This window comes from Anguilla anguilla, chromosome 8, assembly GCF_013347855.1.
Source record: "Anguilla anguilla isolate fAngAng1 chromosome 8, fAngAng1.pri, whole genome shotgun sequence".
Lineage (NCBI taxonomy): Eukaryota > Metazoa > Chordata > Actinopteri > Anguilliformes > Anguillidae > Anguilla > Anguilla anguilla.
In genome coordinates, this window is record NC_049208.1 from 13,939,516 (window position 1) to 13,957,920 (window position 18,405).

General features: G+C 40.7%; 1 protein-coding gene across 1 annotated transcript in view; it reads right to left on the reverse strand.

Moving 5' to 3' along the window:
- Positions 1-812: 812 nt before the first annotated feature.
- Positions 813-18,405, reverse strand: part of LOC118233036 (cadherin-12-like) — an 89,682-nt gene continuing 72,089 nt past the window's right edge. The window contains exons 7-12 of the mRNA XM_035428341.1: positions 17,820-18,073; positions 13,731-13,867; positions 8,963-9,084; positions 8,228-8,345; positions 6,563-6,814; positions 813-3,189 (exon numbers count right to left, since the gene is read on the reverse strand). Coding sequence (XP_035284232.1) covers positions 2,618-3,189; positions 6,563-6,814; positions 8,228-8,345; positions 8,963-9,084; positions 13,731-13,867; positions 17,820-18,073 — 1,455 coding nt within the window. The 3' untranslated portion in view covers positions 813-2,617. The remainder of the gene's footprint in view (positions 3,190-6,562; positions 6,815-8,227; positions 8,346-8,962; positions 9,085-13,730; positions 13,868-17,819; positions 18,074-18,405) is intronic.

Consider the following 18,405-nt stretch of genomic DNA (forward strand, 5'->3'; position numbering starts at 1 on the left):
GAATACTACTGGTACCATGTGCAACCACAGGGAAGTAAAGCTTTATTTGGAGGTTTAATATGTGGAACTTGAGGCTATTACAAATAGTGGAGGCTATGACATACTTGGAATTACAGAGATATGGCTCTGGGAAGGGGATGAGGATGAATATAATATAGAGGAGTATAAACATAGTAGGAAAGATAAATCCAGTAAGACAGGTACCCCTCTATGTTTTCTATGTAAAATAAAATCTGAATGTGCAGGAAATTCCAGAAATTGAGCAACTCCTGTCTGGTGTCCAGGGAGGATACTAGACAGGAGTTTAAAACAATACCAGCCCTTGAATTTATTATTCATGCACTGTGGATGTTAGATGTCCAGTATTAAGAAAATAATAAATTGGACTAAATAGGCTATTAAGAATGATGCCAGGGTTTTCAGGCATATAAATCCAAATGATATATTCAAGTGATGTGCCCCAAGGCCTAGCATTGACTGGGCCAAGACTCCCTGTAGCTGGCAACCCACTGAAAATGGCAGCGCACAGAGCTGAGTTTTGGTGGGTGGAATTTCACTGTGCACCAGCGGCTCCCCTGGCCATTTGGGTTTATGTAGTCACCCCTCATCAGCTACACATACGCCTGGCTCTGTATCAGCATCTGTGCATCTTAGCTTGACGACTGCAGGACGACCGGAAGGGAGCTGCCTTTTTCTGAGGAGATTGCATGCTACCTTGCAGATATGGACAGTGGGTATTTAACTACTTAAATAACTACTTAACTACAAAAAAATATTTTAAAAGAAAATTATCCAGGTTCCCATGTACTATACATGTAAACAAACACACACACACACACACACACACACACAAACTTAAGTTAGAACATTTCTGACTATTGGTTAGCTTGCTTTTTACCTTGATTTACTAAGTTGAATTTTTTGAGCTAGTGTGACAATCTAAACTTTGGCATTTTTATGACTAGGGTAAATATGAGAGTTTATTAGTTTTTTAAAATGATTTTATTGCATGTGCCTTTAAAGAAGATAGGCTTACAATCTCTGGGGCTGTGTCATCCTGTGAAATATTTCAGACTTTGGGATGGCAGAACAGAATGCAGCAGTAGGGCAGGAGAGCTGTAACTGGTCTGTATGCTGTGGCATTATGATATGTGTCTTCACGGCACCATTTGTCTCACACAAAGCTGGTGCAGCACACAGTACGCATCTCATCCTGTAATAGACTATAGATCTGACCAAGACACATGAGGCTTATACAGTGCCAGTGTATGTCTGCCCAGCCTATGTTGTGTCAAGGTTTAGTAGTAAAACATTCACATTTATTATAATATTCTTTCACATACTCACTTGCTTCTGTTTACTTATTGTTAATAATAAATAAATGCCTGAACGTAATCAACAGTTGTTATCAACTTTGACTTCTAAATGCAGAAGAACTTCTTTTTTTTTCTTTTTGATGTGTTAATTTGAGTGATTTCAGAACACACCAGATTGCGAACATTTACTTTTAAGCCAAATTTTAGCACTAATGTCGATTGGATACCGGCCAGATTCTGTTATGTGTTTGAGAGGAAAACAAATAAACAAAATTAAGAAAACTCAAGTACTAAAGAGTCCTCATGTTGTGTTTAATTTAGAAAGCATGTTTATAACATGACCTGAATCCCAAAAAAATCAATCTGTAGCCCTAAACAATTGTACAACCATTACAAGTCCTGAAATCTGTCTCATTACTGAGCTGTTCCTGCACTGAGAGCCATGGATAGATACAACAGAAATCCCTCTTCTTCTTGTCAAAGATTAAACTAATTGATAATGAACATAAGTACTCAAACATGTACACAAATAACAATCAAAATATATTTGGCAAATCTGGGATCAAATTTTATCCCAGTTGACATTTTATAAGTATGCTGCTCCCTCCTACAATTAAACAGTTTTAAGTTTCCTACAACCTTTGTTCTAGGATTCAGACTTACAAGAAACACAATAGGATTTGTATAGCAACATGAGGTCTAAGAAACAGGACAGTCCATGAGGCACTTTCAAGGATATTAAAGAGAGATCTCTCCCTTTGGAAATACTTTTTTTTCTTACTACTGTTAGGACAATAAATTCAAATATTCAATTCAATAATTCAAATGAAGATTCTAGAAATCAATACAGAAACAAATCATGTAAAAATACTACAAAAGAAAACAAAGATTAATTACACAGTTGGTTCATTGTTCAGTATTTGCCAGCATTTGTCCCTAAAGAGAGCAATACATGGCTAACTTTTTAATGAATGGTCCGTCTTAAAAGCTCTATAACTCCTTCATAAATACTATATAGCACCTTCTTAAAAACCGCTGTGACATTCATGGATGCTCATATCAATAAAGCAAATAGGCAGGTGAATGTCACGAGGTGTATCGTGCTAATGTCATTGCTGTATCATTAGTAACACACCATATGCCTTATTGCGGCTATTGACACAATTTATGAATTATGTAGTGCTAATGGAGGTGCTATGTAGTGCTTTTTAAGGAGTTACACAGCTGTTATGAAGGAAAATTCAGAGGTAAATAGGAGTACAACTGAAGTATGAAAGGATAAATGCAAAAAAGAATGAAAGCTAAGTTTGTTCTTCCTCTGTGGTGTCTCTCGTTAACTCCGCTGATCCATCGTTTGTCTCTGCTGCCGCCACTCTCTCTGCCTCGCAGGACTGAGGGTCCTTCCCACTGAATATCCCCGCCAGCGTTTGGAAACGGGGTCCCCACTCACAGAGGCGTCTGTAGTCCTCCTCCGCCTCGGCTCCCCGGGACTCGATGGAGCTCAGGGACTCGGCCACGGACCCGTCCCCCTCGTAAGCGAAGGTGACCAGCGAGTCGTACGGGGGCGCCGAGGAGTCCAGGTGAGACTCCTGCAGGCGGCGCTGGATGAAGTCCCGTACGTCGGGGCCGTCCTGGGACGGAGCCGCCGTGGCGCCCCTGGGTCCGGACCCTGGCCGGACGTCCTGGCAGAAGCCCTTCTCCTGCACCACGGCCTTGGGGTTGCGCAGGGTGCCGATGTCGAAGGCGTTGGTGTCCTCCTCCCCGCCCCCCTCGTCGTCGTAGTGGATGACGTTGTCGCGGATGTCCTCCTTGGAGGTCATCAGGGTGCCCTTGTCCTTCTGCCGTCTGAGGCCCACGTACAGAACCACCATGACTAGACGAAAAGAGGAGGCCGGTAAGCTTAAGAGCATCAACAGTGAACAGATCATGCACTGCGGGTGTCTACGTCTGTATACACATATATCCATGCTTAAATGTGGCCCACATACAGTGCCATGATTACCAGGCGAGAAGATGTGCGAGCGCGGGCGTAAACAGTGCATAGATATGCGCATACACTCTCAGTGTCAAACTTCCTCTGTAACACATTTGGGATTAGTCTAAAAAAAAAAGTGTCATTATCTCAAAAAAACTACTCAATGCACGGACATGGTTGAAAGCTTGAACAGAAGAAAAGGCCTGTCCTATTGAAAAAAACTGAGATGGGATACATTTATGTCAGAGTAGGCGCATACGGTTTACATATGATATTCATGAAAATATAACGACGAAATGATAAAACGAGCTTCCTGCTACAAACATATAGATGACACGTTTTTCTTTGTTTGCTTACACACAGTATGCATGTGCATAAATTTAAATTTTAAAATGCATTGTAATATTTCTTTCATACCATCTAATTTGTCACTTGGGTCACCTAGAGCCTCATAAATATTACATACAGACAATATTACATCAAAATCTATAATAGTATGCGTAGATAAATGCACAAACAGGCCTACTCCAGGAGGAGTCCAGGAGTGAATCCGAGTGCAAGAGCAAGCTGACCCATTCGCATAAAGGTGTCATTTTAACACCAATCTGCACTTTATTTTTTATTTTTTTTCCTCACATAGAAATGATATACTAGGACAGAAGTACAAGCAAGCAAAGTACTTTCTTTATTACACGGACACCATGAAACATTAAACAAGGAAGAGTCTAAGTGAGACGTCATAAAAAGAGCAAGTCTGCTCCAAAAAAAAATAAAAATGTTTTAAAGTTATCTTGGAGATAAACAGAAAGTGCAACAGCAAACAGAAATCATCTCGATCGGCAGCACAGCACTTTGCTCCAGTTATTTTTTACTCAGGGGCTGGCTCCCCCTTCAAACTTCCCAAAAATGAACGTGTTGATGAAGCAGGCACATCTTTCAGACATCCTGCTCTCCATACTCGGTTATTGTTTTCTCAGATCATGAGTGCAAACTAAGCTAGTTTACTGTAACAAATGTAACTGAAAAAAAACTTTTTAGCCAGTGAGGTAATTTTAAACAACTATTATATTAAAATAACCCAAATAATCTCACTGGGTAAGAAAACTAATCTTTAAAAAAAGGAAAAAAAAAACATTAATATTGTCTGAATTAACGTTTATGATACACAATGATTTTGTACTGTGGCCATCCCTGAATACTGAACCTTCTAATTTTGACCAACATTTTGTTGAGTTTTGGTGTTTTCCAATGAGTAATTCAGTTCACATTAACATAAACACACAATTCAGTTGGGTTCATATTAGTGCAAATCAGCACTGAACAGGGGAGGGATACATATAAACTGCATGTGTGCGTGGTACACTGTTTTGCAGGATACAGCCTCCATTAGCTGCTTTCCCTCTTCATTTCCAGAGCCTCCATTGTAATGCACGTTACATCACAGGACAGGACTAAATGGAAACAGTGCCCAGGGCTGAGCACGGATACATTCTTTGACATGGCATCTGTCACTGCTGGGCAGTCTGGGCTCTCAGCACCGGGATGAAAGGCTGCTTCTGCTGGCTTTTATCTACCTCGCCAACAGCATACGGAAACACAAACTCCATCTTCCTGCAACCGGAGGGAGGGGGGGTATATAACATTCAGTCGGGGTCAACCACTATCATGTTTAAACACTCATATTTAAAAAGTATTGATGTGTGATAAAGGAGTGCCGTTTTGTTTTAATTGCTCCTGTTTCTGGTGTGGTTATTTTCACCGTTTAAATTCCTCTTTTTTTTTCTTCTTTCATGTGAGTCTGCAGCTCCATCCAGTGGCAGAGAACAATGCCTGTGATTTGCCAGTGTTTTTTTTTTCTTCTTTCTTTTCCGAAAAGCAGAAAAAGAGGGTTCCAAATCCTCTCCTAAATAAACCCATGAATAATGGATACCGCTGCTGCAGAGAGGATGAACAGGTACAGCAGGAAACAATGAGAACAAAGCCGTGCCCATGGAGGATATCGTCCTGGTGCCATTTGCAAAAATAGACATTATTCCTGTGTGCAGCTATTTACATACCGGGGCTGCCAATGCTGCAGTGTTTTACACAATCACAACTTAACCCTGTCAACTCAACCCTAAACAAAAGTACAACATTTTAATTAAACTTAACGCTGGCTCTCTGCCAAAGAAAAGAGACCGTGTGAATCTGAGAATCGCATTAAATGTAACTCCCTTGGAACATAATCCCTGACACCGTCTGATCTCTTGATGAGTGTGAGCTAGGCAGGAGAAATAGACAGGCAGCAGGAAAGGGTGGCTCCGCTCCGTGCTTTCTCTCAGTTCAGTTCTTCCTTTATTGCACATAATGGGAAAACGCCCACACAGCGATGAATGCAGATGTGATATACGTTTCATTTTTAATAAATAGCGGGATAATTGTGCGCAGGAGAAAAAGCCCTGCAGGGGTGGTATTAAGGTAAGTGTTCTGGGTAGAAGGGAAAACAAAAAGCTGCAGCCATTGCATTTTCCTGATTTAATTTGGCCCTTTCACTTTAAAGCGTGTCAGTAGCGTTCGCCCGCTTCTCGCTGAGTCATGACATGGGCAATGAGTTGAATGTGTTAACTGTCTTGTTTATTCACACATAATCAAAGCTTCAACGAGGGGGTTTATGTGTTGTGACAGAAACACGTTAAGCGTATTCATATTTTTTCAGAACATTTTATCTTTCAAAAAGTAAGCACATCAGTAAATAAAAACCCATTCAGCGAATTTCTTGTCTCCTACAGAGTGATACAAGAGGAGAGTGGAACAGTCTGGGCGTGATTTCTGTGGAGGTTACTTGAACATAATCAGGGGCAAGTGTGAGAACACCTGCGGACGATAAGCACAGCACATTCTAAAAGATCCCTCAGGTATCTGTGACACCTTTGTCTGACCTTACCCCTTCCTTTACATTCTGTCTGATAAAATGCTTTACGTACATATGGTAATCAGTTAATATAAGAGTCTTGCTACATATAACAACTTATATTACTTGCATTATAATTATAAGTACTTATAATTTAATAAATTTCAAGAATGATGAACTTCAACACAATGTACTCACATAAGTTTGCGCCTCAAATGTGGTGCAAAAACAGCTTTTTGTGTTTGAATGAGTTGTTTTTCTTCTTAAAGTTCTCTAAGGGCCTTGAGGCAACCTCTCATTTCAAATATTAAAACTCATTTGAAAGGTATCGACAGTTGACCAAAAAGCCCTTTGACCTGCGACCGCGAAGCGAGCGCTCACCCAGGAGGATGACGATGCAGACGAGGATGGCTATCAGCGCCCCCCTGCTGAGCCCCACGGGCAGGAAGACGGCCTCGGCGCTGCAGGACAGGAGCAGGCCGCCGCGGTCGCAGGCGCACACGCGCACCGTCAGCGTCCCCGTGCTGCTCAGGACCGGGTGGCCGATGTCCTCGATCACCACGGGCAGCAGGTACAGGTCCTGGGCCCGGCGCCGGAACCCGCTCCGTCGGGTCACCACCCCGGCCGTGTTGTCTGAAACGAAGCGGGAGGCGCCGTTCAGAACCTAGTCCCGTTTGACGCGCGAAAAAAAGTAGGGCCTCTGTTCATGGAGATCACAGTAATTTACCAATAACTCCCCAAATGAATACATACAAATGGTGGGAATGTACTATATTTGAAGTCATTCTGTTTTTAAAGGAGCACATAAACTTGCTTGTCTGAAACCTTCTCCTGTTTTCACAGTACAAATCTTTTCTGAGTGTTAATAGCCACTTAGCTTATCTTTAGGCTCATCATTAGTGATCCCATCTCAGAAAAAACTTATCCCACTTAAGGAGACCATTGCTGTGTATGTATTATATCTTTCCCTCAGGTCTGCTTTTATGTAGTAATGTGTTTGGCCCCTCCCTGGTCCCCTCTTGTGTCCCCCTGCTGTGTGCTCAGTTCCTCAGGGGCTCCGGGGTAGACCCGGGGCCACACACACTCTTAGTTTGCGTTTTCCCCAAAAGACACGCACACGGCCTGCACACGAAGTTGAAAACCGATGCTTTTCACCAAGCAGAATGTGAACAAAGGCCTTGCAGGAAGTCAGCAAGGGCCCACCACACATGCGTCTGGAACAGCAGCTTGACAGAAACCCGGGGACGGGCCACCTGGCCTTGTCACCAAGGAACGGGCGCCGCCAGAATGTTCTTGACAGGCAGCGAGCGCTGGAGGCGTTCCTTGACCCGCACGGTTCGTTCGCGTCTCCAGCCTGTCTGTGTGAATCAGGCCCAACACCCGTTCCATTTCCAGAGTTTGCAAAGCACCATGGGTCATCTCATCTTATTTAGCACACCAACGGTTCGTTAGAGGACACCAACGGTTCCCTTGCTATTTACTCTTCGCAGGTTCCAAATACTTATTGGACCAATTTGTGTGAAATGTAGTGGTTTTCCTTACATGCAGATGAAACATTTCTATTGACCACAATTAGTTTTGCCGCCATTTGGTTGGAATGCCCATCTGATACAATATATTTCCAACCGTGACATCCTTCGATGCTACCGTTTTTTCCGTGAGATAGATTGTGGGAAATGACTCTGTGATATTGTAGCATCCTGTCCATCAAGTAAACCTTCTGTACAGCAGTCACATCATGTATCCTCCTCCCCTGAGCATATGAGACTTCCTACACATAACCCTTGTTTCAGAGGGCACACATTCACGTGCCACTTGTCAGTACAGTACGCCCACCAACAGCGGTACTCAGAATAAACACGGAATCCAGGGAATTCCAGGTGAACTAAACGAGAACATATTTCCAGGGGAATGGACGCAAACGAACCCAGAGCCGAATCCAATCCAACAGACACAAACTAACCCGGCACAGAACGCATTAGTCATCCTTTCAGAACTATCCCCTCAAACCCCCATGACGCTAAACTGCCACCGTGAATCACTTACTCCCATAGTCCCGAATGGTGAAGTTTTTGTCCTTGAAGTCCTGCGGAGGTGACCGAAAGAAGAACCTCGGCCCCATTGGGGGGCTGTCGCTGTCTCTCGCCGTGATAGTTTGAATCACCTATTATACAAATAAATATATCATTAATAAAACAAATAATTACACAGAAAAACAAAAATGACAATTAAAAAAATGGTATGAAAAGACTAATATGTCCTCCACCATTAAAACTGCACGACGTTTGCTACTTTAGCTGTCACATCTCGCCTTTTCAAATTTTCAGTACGCAGGGAATAAAATGCTGTCTATATATAGACACTGTGAAAATGTCACTGTTTTTATTTGACAGTTATGCAGCTTTTCTACAGCCCCTTCATTATCTTCATCAGACCTACAGTATAAGGAATTCTGGGAAAGGTGATATATTTAAATACAATGATTCCAGAGGTTCTAAAGTAATGGCATGTTATTTTATGGTGCATCTCAAACATGGAAATCATCAACAACTCAGAGATGTTTCCTTGTCTCAGACTTAAACTATTGATTATGAAAACGACCCTTTTCCTCACTTCTACACAGTATCTTCTACACAAATGTTTTGCCAATTGAAGTTCCTGTAGTATATTTATAATTTCTTACTCTTTCCTGTTTGGGTTCAAAAAAACAACAAAAAAACAAGAACAAATATAATCAAATACTTTCCTGCTAGTGACATTTTTCTCCTTATAAACACTTACCTGCCCTGGTTTTGAATTCTCACACACAAATGACTCATAGTTCATGGCCAGCTCAGGGGGAAACTCATTGACATCGAGCACATTGATGGTGACTGGTACTTTTCTGGACAGGGCCGGGTTACCTGCAAAGGGGAAAAGGTAATACTCAACATTAAATTTAATCAAGGTAGCACTGACCAAATCACAAGAAATATAACAAATATATATAAAATATAAAAACATATCTATTATGTATATATACATTTTTTATGTTGTCTCTCACAAGTTACACATACAAAGCACTGTCTGTAAGTCATTAAGTCCAACTTACAAAATCTAGACGTTCTATTTAAAGTATTGATATCAAAAGTAGGCCATGTTACTCAAAACAACGATGCTATCTTAGCTCACACAAATTAAACAAGCTATATTCCAAAGCAATGCTACCCAATATTTCCTAAATAATTTCAAGTAACATGGCCCTGTGTGTACAAGCATACAGTACAGTAATGGGACAAACATATGTCTGCATAGGTTTGTAGAATTCAATATTTATTTAACAGACCTCAATATTTCAATATTATATTTCAGTATTTATTTTAAGTTGCAAATATACATGTATACATGAGTTTGTGGTCATTGTGGGTATTTCTGTAAGAAACCCTGAAAAGTGGCAAACTCTCAGTGCTGTACAGGTATGGGGCATCCTGCCCTGCCAAGGTGCCTGCCTTGAAGGAGTCACTGGGGCAATCCAAATTAGGGAGTTGGTCAAAATAGCTTCACAAAGGGCGGCTGGGTGGTTCATTCCATTGAGACGCTCCTAGTACACAAATATTCTCCGGATTTTGGCACTGAATCCAGACTGTGCCACTGTCAACTACGGCTGACAGCCACGCCGGCAGGTTGACACATTAATTGTCTCAACAAGCATCGCCCAAGGATGGGTGGGTATTTGATGGCCAGGATGACAGCGGCTCATCGCTCACTAGCAGCCCCCGGTGGTCGGTCGGGCCTGTTGAGCTGGACATGCCGCGTCTTCCTTCAGTTGTCTGCATGAATATTACTTTTGCGCTGCAGTGTAAGAAGCGATGGCTGACATCACGTGTGTCAGAGGAGAGCAAGTGCGCGTGTGTATTCAGCTAAAACAGTAGAGGTCGCAGCATTCCAAATTTGGAGAAGGCAAAAAAAAAACAAAAACAACTATCATCATGCTCCACAGTCAGTCCATTTATCTCCTTTTAAGTATGTAGCAGACGGCACTCTGAACACAGCATCAGCACTCTCACCCCAGGTAGCCGCTTCCTCTTAACCAAATCAAGAGGATCACACCTCTACAGAAATGGTGCTGGAATTCAGCCAGAAAGCCGAGCACAAATCTGCACTGTGTTCTTAGCAAGCACTAAATATAACACACAGCAAAGCCTGTACTTTCAGTGCGGTGACTGCAATCATGCATGCACCTGTAATATGCACCTGCACTATACCTCTAATACGTCAGCCAACTGTTTCAGTCAAAGCCAACATATTTAAAAATGTACATAAATGGCACACATTTCACTTAATGTATACTTAATTAACCGTTAGTTACCAATTATCTAAGGATTTATCAGTTATCAAAACACATGAATGTCATAGGGTCATTAAAGGCTCAAATAGTATTTAAGAATGTTGGGTGCAGCTGTTTTTGTAATGGTAAATGATAAATGGACTGCATTTATATATCGCTTTTATCCAAATAGCTTCACAATTGATGCCTCTCATTCACCCATTCACACACACACTCACACACCAACGGTGAAAGGCTGCCATGCAAGGTAACAATCAGCTCGTTGGGAGCAATTAGGGGTTAGGTGTCTTGCTCAGGGACACTTCGACACGCCCAGGGCGAGGGATCGAACCGACAGCCCTCCGACTGCCAGACAAACGCTCTTACCTCCTGAGCTATGTCGCCTCTATGACACCAATAAGTTCTGGAAACTAATCCTGACCATGCTGGGGGGGGGAGGACTACGACTGGCCTCAGTGATTTAAGTTCAAATCTCTTCCCCCTTCACAATGGGGGCCTCGTCGGTCATTTGGGTGACTGTCTGTGGCCCTCGCTGTTCCAGAGGAAGAGCACTCCGGTCGAACGCGTAGTTCACCCAGCGGACCGTACAGGGAAAGCGAGCAGCAGCCGTTAGCGCAGGCTTCCAACTGTAGAGTACATTACAGGCATTTAGCAGACGCTCTTATCCAGAGCGACTTACACAACTTTTACATAGCATTTTACATTGTGTCCATTTATACAGCTGGATATCTGAAGCAATGCAGGTTAAGTACCTTGCTCAAGGGTACAACGGCAGTGTCCTACCCTGGAATCGAACCTATGACCTTTCGGTTACAAGCCCAGTTCCTTACCCACTGCTACACAGTGGGTAAGGAACTGGGTAAAAACAGTTTTTGTCTACAGTATATGTTGTTATTTTCACAAAGAAAATTTTCTGCACATATAAAATACAAAATGGAATATATACGTATGTGTGTGCGTGTGTGTGAGAGTGTGTGGCAACCTTTTCCTGAAAGAATCCACACATTAAAAAAGGGATTTTGTGTGTTACAAAGCAAAGTCAATTTTATTGATTTGATGTCTCCATCTATTCCAAAGCTGGGATAGAAATATTTATTGTGCAGCTGCGAGTGAGAAGTCGCAGGCGACACACTGTGACAATGATGATAGATACCTTCTCAGCGGTGCCTAAACTGTGTATGGATTTCACAGTGACGCGCCAAGTGGATGGCTACGGCGGTGAGATCTACAACAACATGCTCTGTTCCATCTTCTCCAACAGATGGCACCAACATACTACATAAAAAGACCATGTGAAGGCAATTCCCACTAAATTTCCTTCAGTAGTCCACGAGCAGGAAGACAAGAAATAAATATGCAGGTCAGAGAAATAACCTTTAGACTTATGGCCAGGAACCTGCTTTTGAGAGTCGAACAAAAAAAAAAAATAGCTTGATTATTTTATGGTAAAATTTAAATTAATTTTTACATAGAAACACACAGCAATGACTTTTCTGAAATATAGCCCACTAAACAGGGGGTAAACACACAAATAAATAATTAAATGCAAATGAATAAATAGAAAAATATAAATAAGTAAATTAAAAAAATAATAAACAAGTCAGTTTTTAACATGCTTCTGATGGGCTGGTGTCCTGCAGCAAATTACTCCCACCACCCACCCCCCCCCCCCCCCCAAAGATTGCACTGTTGCCTGATCAGTTCCATTGTCACTGATTCTATGCTTGTTGCTTGTGCAAAAAAAAAAAAAAAAAGTTTCAGAATAATTATCAATAAAAGTCCCCTCTCTTTCCAGCTCACCAGCTGCCGCTGGGTATCACAGCTCCTCGACTAATCTTGGATTTGCATATAACATTGTGAGGAAGGGAATTTCAAAAAGACAGTATCACTTGTGATGCCTGTGTGCCGGGATGTATTTCAATAATACGGATTAAGGAGCTCATCCCTGACCTGCCTACGCACACGCACGCACTCACGCACAAACACACACGCACAAATGAATCATGTTTGCGTTCAAGTACAAATTCAGGTTACGGAGATTAGCGTAATCAGCGAAACCTCCCACTCACACCCATACACACACGTACACAAACACACACAGGTAACGTCACTATGATGATTGAAACCAAGCTTCTTGAACAGCGTTAGTGTGTGAATCCGATTTTAGCATTCCTAACCTAACACAAAACCAAAGGCCCACTGTTTGCTGCATTTGACTGTGATGACAATGAGGAACCTGGATAATGAGAACAACACAAACCAAACACTGAAGCAGCCTGAACCGCTGAGACACTTCATATCCAGGGTTAATATATTTGCAGAGTAATTTTGTGCACACATCGCCTCTAGTGAACATAATCACTCCCACAGGATACTCTTCTGTCTGAGGATTTCCATCGTCCACTTGAAGATCGGTTACCTGTTCTCATTATAAGACTATGGGTGTGTGCATCTGTGTGTGTGTTCCATCTGTTGCTCCTTCTTTTCAATTACTTATTCATAAATAGATTTCTTGTGTTTTTTCTATCAATCACTGCCAACCAGCACAGATTCGTGTCATTCTGCATTGGGTATACTTACGCATGTGCACTATTACAACAACACTCATAATGTATGTTCATTATACATTAAAAGTTTTCTTTTTGTCTCACTGGTCATTAATAAATTAGTTTGTTTATCATCACCGTGCGTCAATTTTCAGTCATCTACAATATCAGACGCCGGTATGGTACAGGGACTGTGCGTAAACTGAGCGGCTGCTTAGCTTGTTATTTGACACAGGTTCACTCTAATCTCTACAGTGATGTCATTTAGACCTTTCTCATCGCCTTTTCTTTCAGGCAGACAACTCCTGGGACACTTCTGATGAGACTGAAAAAATGATTATAATATTTTGCATTGCTCTAGGCTGTTACTGAATGCATTAAGATGGGGAATGGGCATTAAATTAGCTACATTTTTTTAAAAGTAAAAATTGTTAATTAACTTGACTTTATATTATTTATTATAATTTTTTAAGAAGAAAAAATGGATACGGTTATAGTGTAACAATGTGTTACTGTATCATGAGTACACAATCTTGACAGGCTGCCAGTGCAACTTAACTGGAAAATAGATTTCTCTGTTAGCTTCTCTTTCATTCTCTGTGAAAATCTTCACAGAGAATGAAAAAGGCATGAATTAATATTTGGTTAATAATGTACGATTTTCTGTCATACTTACCAACTTTAGTTGCCACAACAGAGATATTGTGTTTTGCAATTCGCTCTCTGTCCAGGACATCGATGGTGGAAATTGTCCCTGTCACTGGATCAATGTCAAAGTAGCTGTCTTGGTCCCTCTTCCACTCAATGGAATATCTAAAACAAATAATAAAATAAAGATGTTCTCACGTTCAGTTGTTCAAGACATGTTCAAAAATTATGTTCCATGTTGGCCATAGAACAGATAAGTCCGTTTATTTGGCAAAATAAATAACTGAAAACAATAAAGATTCCTTCAAGGCAGGCTAAAATACAGAAATGGTACAAAGTTTAGTTGAACAATTCCAACACTTCAACAGCCTGGATTCAATCAATCAACAATTGACAAGAGATACTTGCTCACAGTATCAATGCAGTTTTTTTTTCTCCCACAAACACTTGTTTCACAATGGCTTAACTCATTAAATGGACTGTAAAAAACATGTTTTGATTAGCGTGAATCAAATTAAAATGGGTGTTTTTGAAAGCTAGGCCTTAAAATGAGCATCTATGTGTACTGCAACATTTGTCTTAATTGGAAAAAATGTGGCAGTAACTAAAAAGTCATTTCTCACTTACAATTCACCAGACAATACAATGAACAGACTTTGCCAAAAGCAGTTTTTAGCAAGAATTCTTAACTCAGCTCCTTCTTAACTCATTCAGATTAAAAACACCAAAAACACCACTGCACTCCACCCCACCCTGTATTCAATCAATTCTAGCCATTTTATGATTACAAGTAAATGTTAATCTTTTTTTCTAAAATGCAGTTCTGCAGGTTCCTTTATAAGTAAAATGTAGAACAAATAAAGAAAATGTTACCAATTTAAAACACTGGATCCAATGTTTAGCTAATGACTGTGTGCTAGGGGGGTTGGTGCTGGGGTTGCTGTTGGAAGTTTGTCGAGGGGGGGGGGGGGGGGGGGGGTAAGTAGACTGCTGCTGTCACCCCCCTCTGATGGTGTCATCCGGTGCGGTCCGCACCCCCCACACCCCCCTAGTGACGTCTCTGTCAGGATTATATTTCTATATGCTGAATATGAGGGCATTTCAATTCCCTGTTTTCTGTTTTTAGATCGCCGAGACTATGACTCCCATAATGCTCCCCTTTTTGCATCGACGAAATGATGGCATAATTTTGTAGTACACCCCGGATGTGTTTTCCACCATGGGTTACCAGATTTCTATAAGGTGTGTGTTTAACGTAGGCCGAAGAGTTTCACGTTTTGTTCTACAAGATAAATTACCCATTGATATCTCAACCATGACTGGTGAAGCTGTTATGGGCTTTAAAAAAAGTAAGTTCCTAACAAGTTGCCATACTGAAACTACAACAATGGTCGGATTTCAGGCAACCGCCGCTCAAGTTTCCATACTAGCCCGCCTGCAGGTGACAGCTGTTGTAGTTTCAATATAGCAAATTGTTAGCAACTTACTTTTTTAAAGCACATAACAGCTTCAAAATCCACAACTTGTGTTTCTCTGTAAAGGCCATTTTTAATTGCATTAATTATAATTAATATTAATTATATCATATCTAAGGAGGTTATTATTATTATTACTAGTACTATTATTTAACCGGTAGAGAATGGTAATTTGAAACAAAGGAAATACAGATGCAGTACTATATGTACTCCTAGCATAGTCTAAAAGCATCACTGTCTATTTATGTACAGGCACTGGGATTTGTATGCACTGAGTGCTTCGTGAGAGCCTTTTTATAATTCTATATCCAAAAAGAACAAAGCCAATTGTGATGTCATTAAACATTAATCTTTCAAGACAAAGCAAAAAAAAACAAAACAAAAAAAAACAACAACTTTTCAATTCCTGTCTCTTCCTTTTGTTTCAGCATGAAATATTTAACTTCAATGCTCTCCTCCAAGTGATGATGTTTCTTTATGCTTGTACGCTTGTTCTTTGTCCTGTCTGGCTCGGCAAACACACCAAAGTACTTACTTGCAGAATAGGGGTAATGATGATAAACACAGAGGACAGCTGACAAACCGTGCTAACATGCTAAAGGTGTTTTTCAGAGCATGGTGCTTTCCCTGTTCATCTGTGTGAAACTGTACATGTTATTGTTCTGACAGGCATCCGTGAGGCCCTGGTCAAGGAATATATCAACCACAACCAATTTCAGCATGCTGTACATTTGAAACAGTTTGCAAAATAGTACATGAAAGTTTTCAGTTTATAGAATCAATCTAAGTAATCTCTGCTTCAAGCTATTTGCAACCCTTATAGTCTGGATTTGCATCATTGTAAAACTTTTAAAAATTGTGTGTCAAAAATATGGCAATCATAAATGTTACTTTATTGTTACTACTAATAAAACTAAGAAGCAGATTGCAAAAATAAAATAATAAAAAAGCCAACAGTTTCACGAATAAGGCAAAAAATATCCATTTTAGAACACTCAGGAACTCAGGTAGGGTTTGTATTCTGGGACAAGGAATTACACACATCTAATTACAGAGTTCCATATTCTCCAAGACAAAGCATTTTCATCCTCAACAAACCAAGCGTATCGACTTATTTGCTTTCTTTTTTTCTTCTCTTTTTTTTTCCATAATCTCATACACACAGGCTCTACTGTCTGACTCAAGCTTATTTCATATGAAACAGGCCAAAGACCCATTGTGTAAGATTTACCATTAGGGCTTAAGGAATGGCTGCTAATTTTATACTTATGAATTAAATAATTGTAGTAGTAATGTTTCATGTTACTGGGACCTTAAAGGAAGACACCAGGCTAAAACACTTACATCGTTAGTAAATGTGTAGCAGCAATGTAAAATTTATTCCCGGGTTTATTATCTGATATTTGCAATATATTTATGCCCACTTCTTCACTTGCTATCCCATCAGGCTTCTACCAGTATTATTGCTCCAGTATTATTTTCCTACATTACCCAGAACTTTCATCACCCCTCTTCAAGAGAATGTTGAAAGGCTAATGTTGCATTCGGCCAGTCCTCATCAACTTGTAAAGTCGTAAATTTCTGAGTTTACCACCAGGACGTTCCATTCAAGCAGACAAAAAAGTCATAAATACCAGTGGTAAACTCAGGTAAGTTCCTTGATACCAGAGTTAACCAGTCGTGGCATATTATTGATGTCACCCATGCAGCATAAAAGCAAAGTTTGAGATCGTGGCCACGCCCCCAAATCCCCACGCTGTTGCATTCTGGACTATTGAGGCTGCTAGCCTAACAGAAATTGGTATGGTATGGTCTCTTGATAAATGATTGATTTCTCTCTGTAGGAAAACTGCAAAAATATTGATTAGCAGGGATTCAAAGCAAAACCCCTGACTTCTTGTCCCTAATGAGCTGAAATAAATATCTGATACTTATAGTTGGTGCTATAGCAAGTTGAAGACACTCCTATTAAACTCCATTGTGTCTGCTGTGACAATATCACCACATGACATCACATTGTCAACAGAACTCAAATTTAACTGCAAAAAATTTAAATACTACACAAAATTGGAAGGCAGGACCTGGGTTGCGTTTTTATATCACCAATATGCAAATTCAAACGATGTCAGAAGTGTTTTGGGCTGTAATCCTCACTCTCATTTTTAACAGTGGACTGCATTGCCTGTTTCCGACAATAGCCAACGTGTCAGTGTTCTCCAATTATTCCACTTGCATGTGTAATAGAGACATCACCAGATCATAGCAACATGTCAAATGATATTATGCTTGATAAGTGTCCTGTAATCAAAGTGTACACAGTGGAAATTTCAATGTTAATTCAATGTTAGCAGAGGTCAACGGGTATCAACAGGTAATTCAATCACTGACTTAACACTTAATACTGTGTAGTACTACCCCTTACAATAATACATTATACTGAAATATAGTGTAAATGTATGGATTCTTTAGAAAACATAAAGATAAATACAGTATATTTCATAGCAGTGTATATATTGCAATAATCTGTTTATTCTCTCATATATTGTGAAGTGCTGCAATGTCTTGACAGTATTTTTTCTTTAGATTACAGTATAATTTTAGTGCAAATTAATTTAAAGGGAAAGCCCAGTTTTGATGGGTACCTCACGTCGCTGCCGCTGACGTCCAGGTCCTGAGCAGTCACCGATCCGATGACCGTGCCGAAGGACGCGTCCTCGTAGACCTCCATGCTGTAGGACGGCCTGTTGAAAACAGGGGGCTCGTCTACATCCAGGACGTTGATCTTCACGGTGGCCGTGTCCTTAAAGGGGCCCAGGTGAAGGAAGCGGGGGTCCAGATGCACGTTGGACGCCTCCACCTTGAAGGCGTAGGACTTTTTCGTTTCGTAGTCTAAACGCTGGGGGAAGAGGAGACGGGAAACAATGGTGAGGTAGCATAATGGTTAGAGAACTGGACTTGCATCTCCAAGGTTCTGTGATGGGCCACTGCCTTTGTACCCTTGATTAAAGCACAAAATCTGAACAGCTTCTGTAAATATCCAGCTGTTTCAATAGATTTTAAAGAAGCATAAAGCTATGTAAGTCACTTGGATGAGAGTATCCCAAAAAAATGTAACAAAAAAAGATCATAAACCAACATGCTGACCTTCCAAACTGCAAATGTGTAAATTCTGCTCTTTGCTATACTTGGCTGAGATTAAAATGTGTTACTCAATGAAAGATTTAGTGA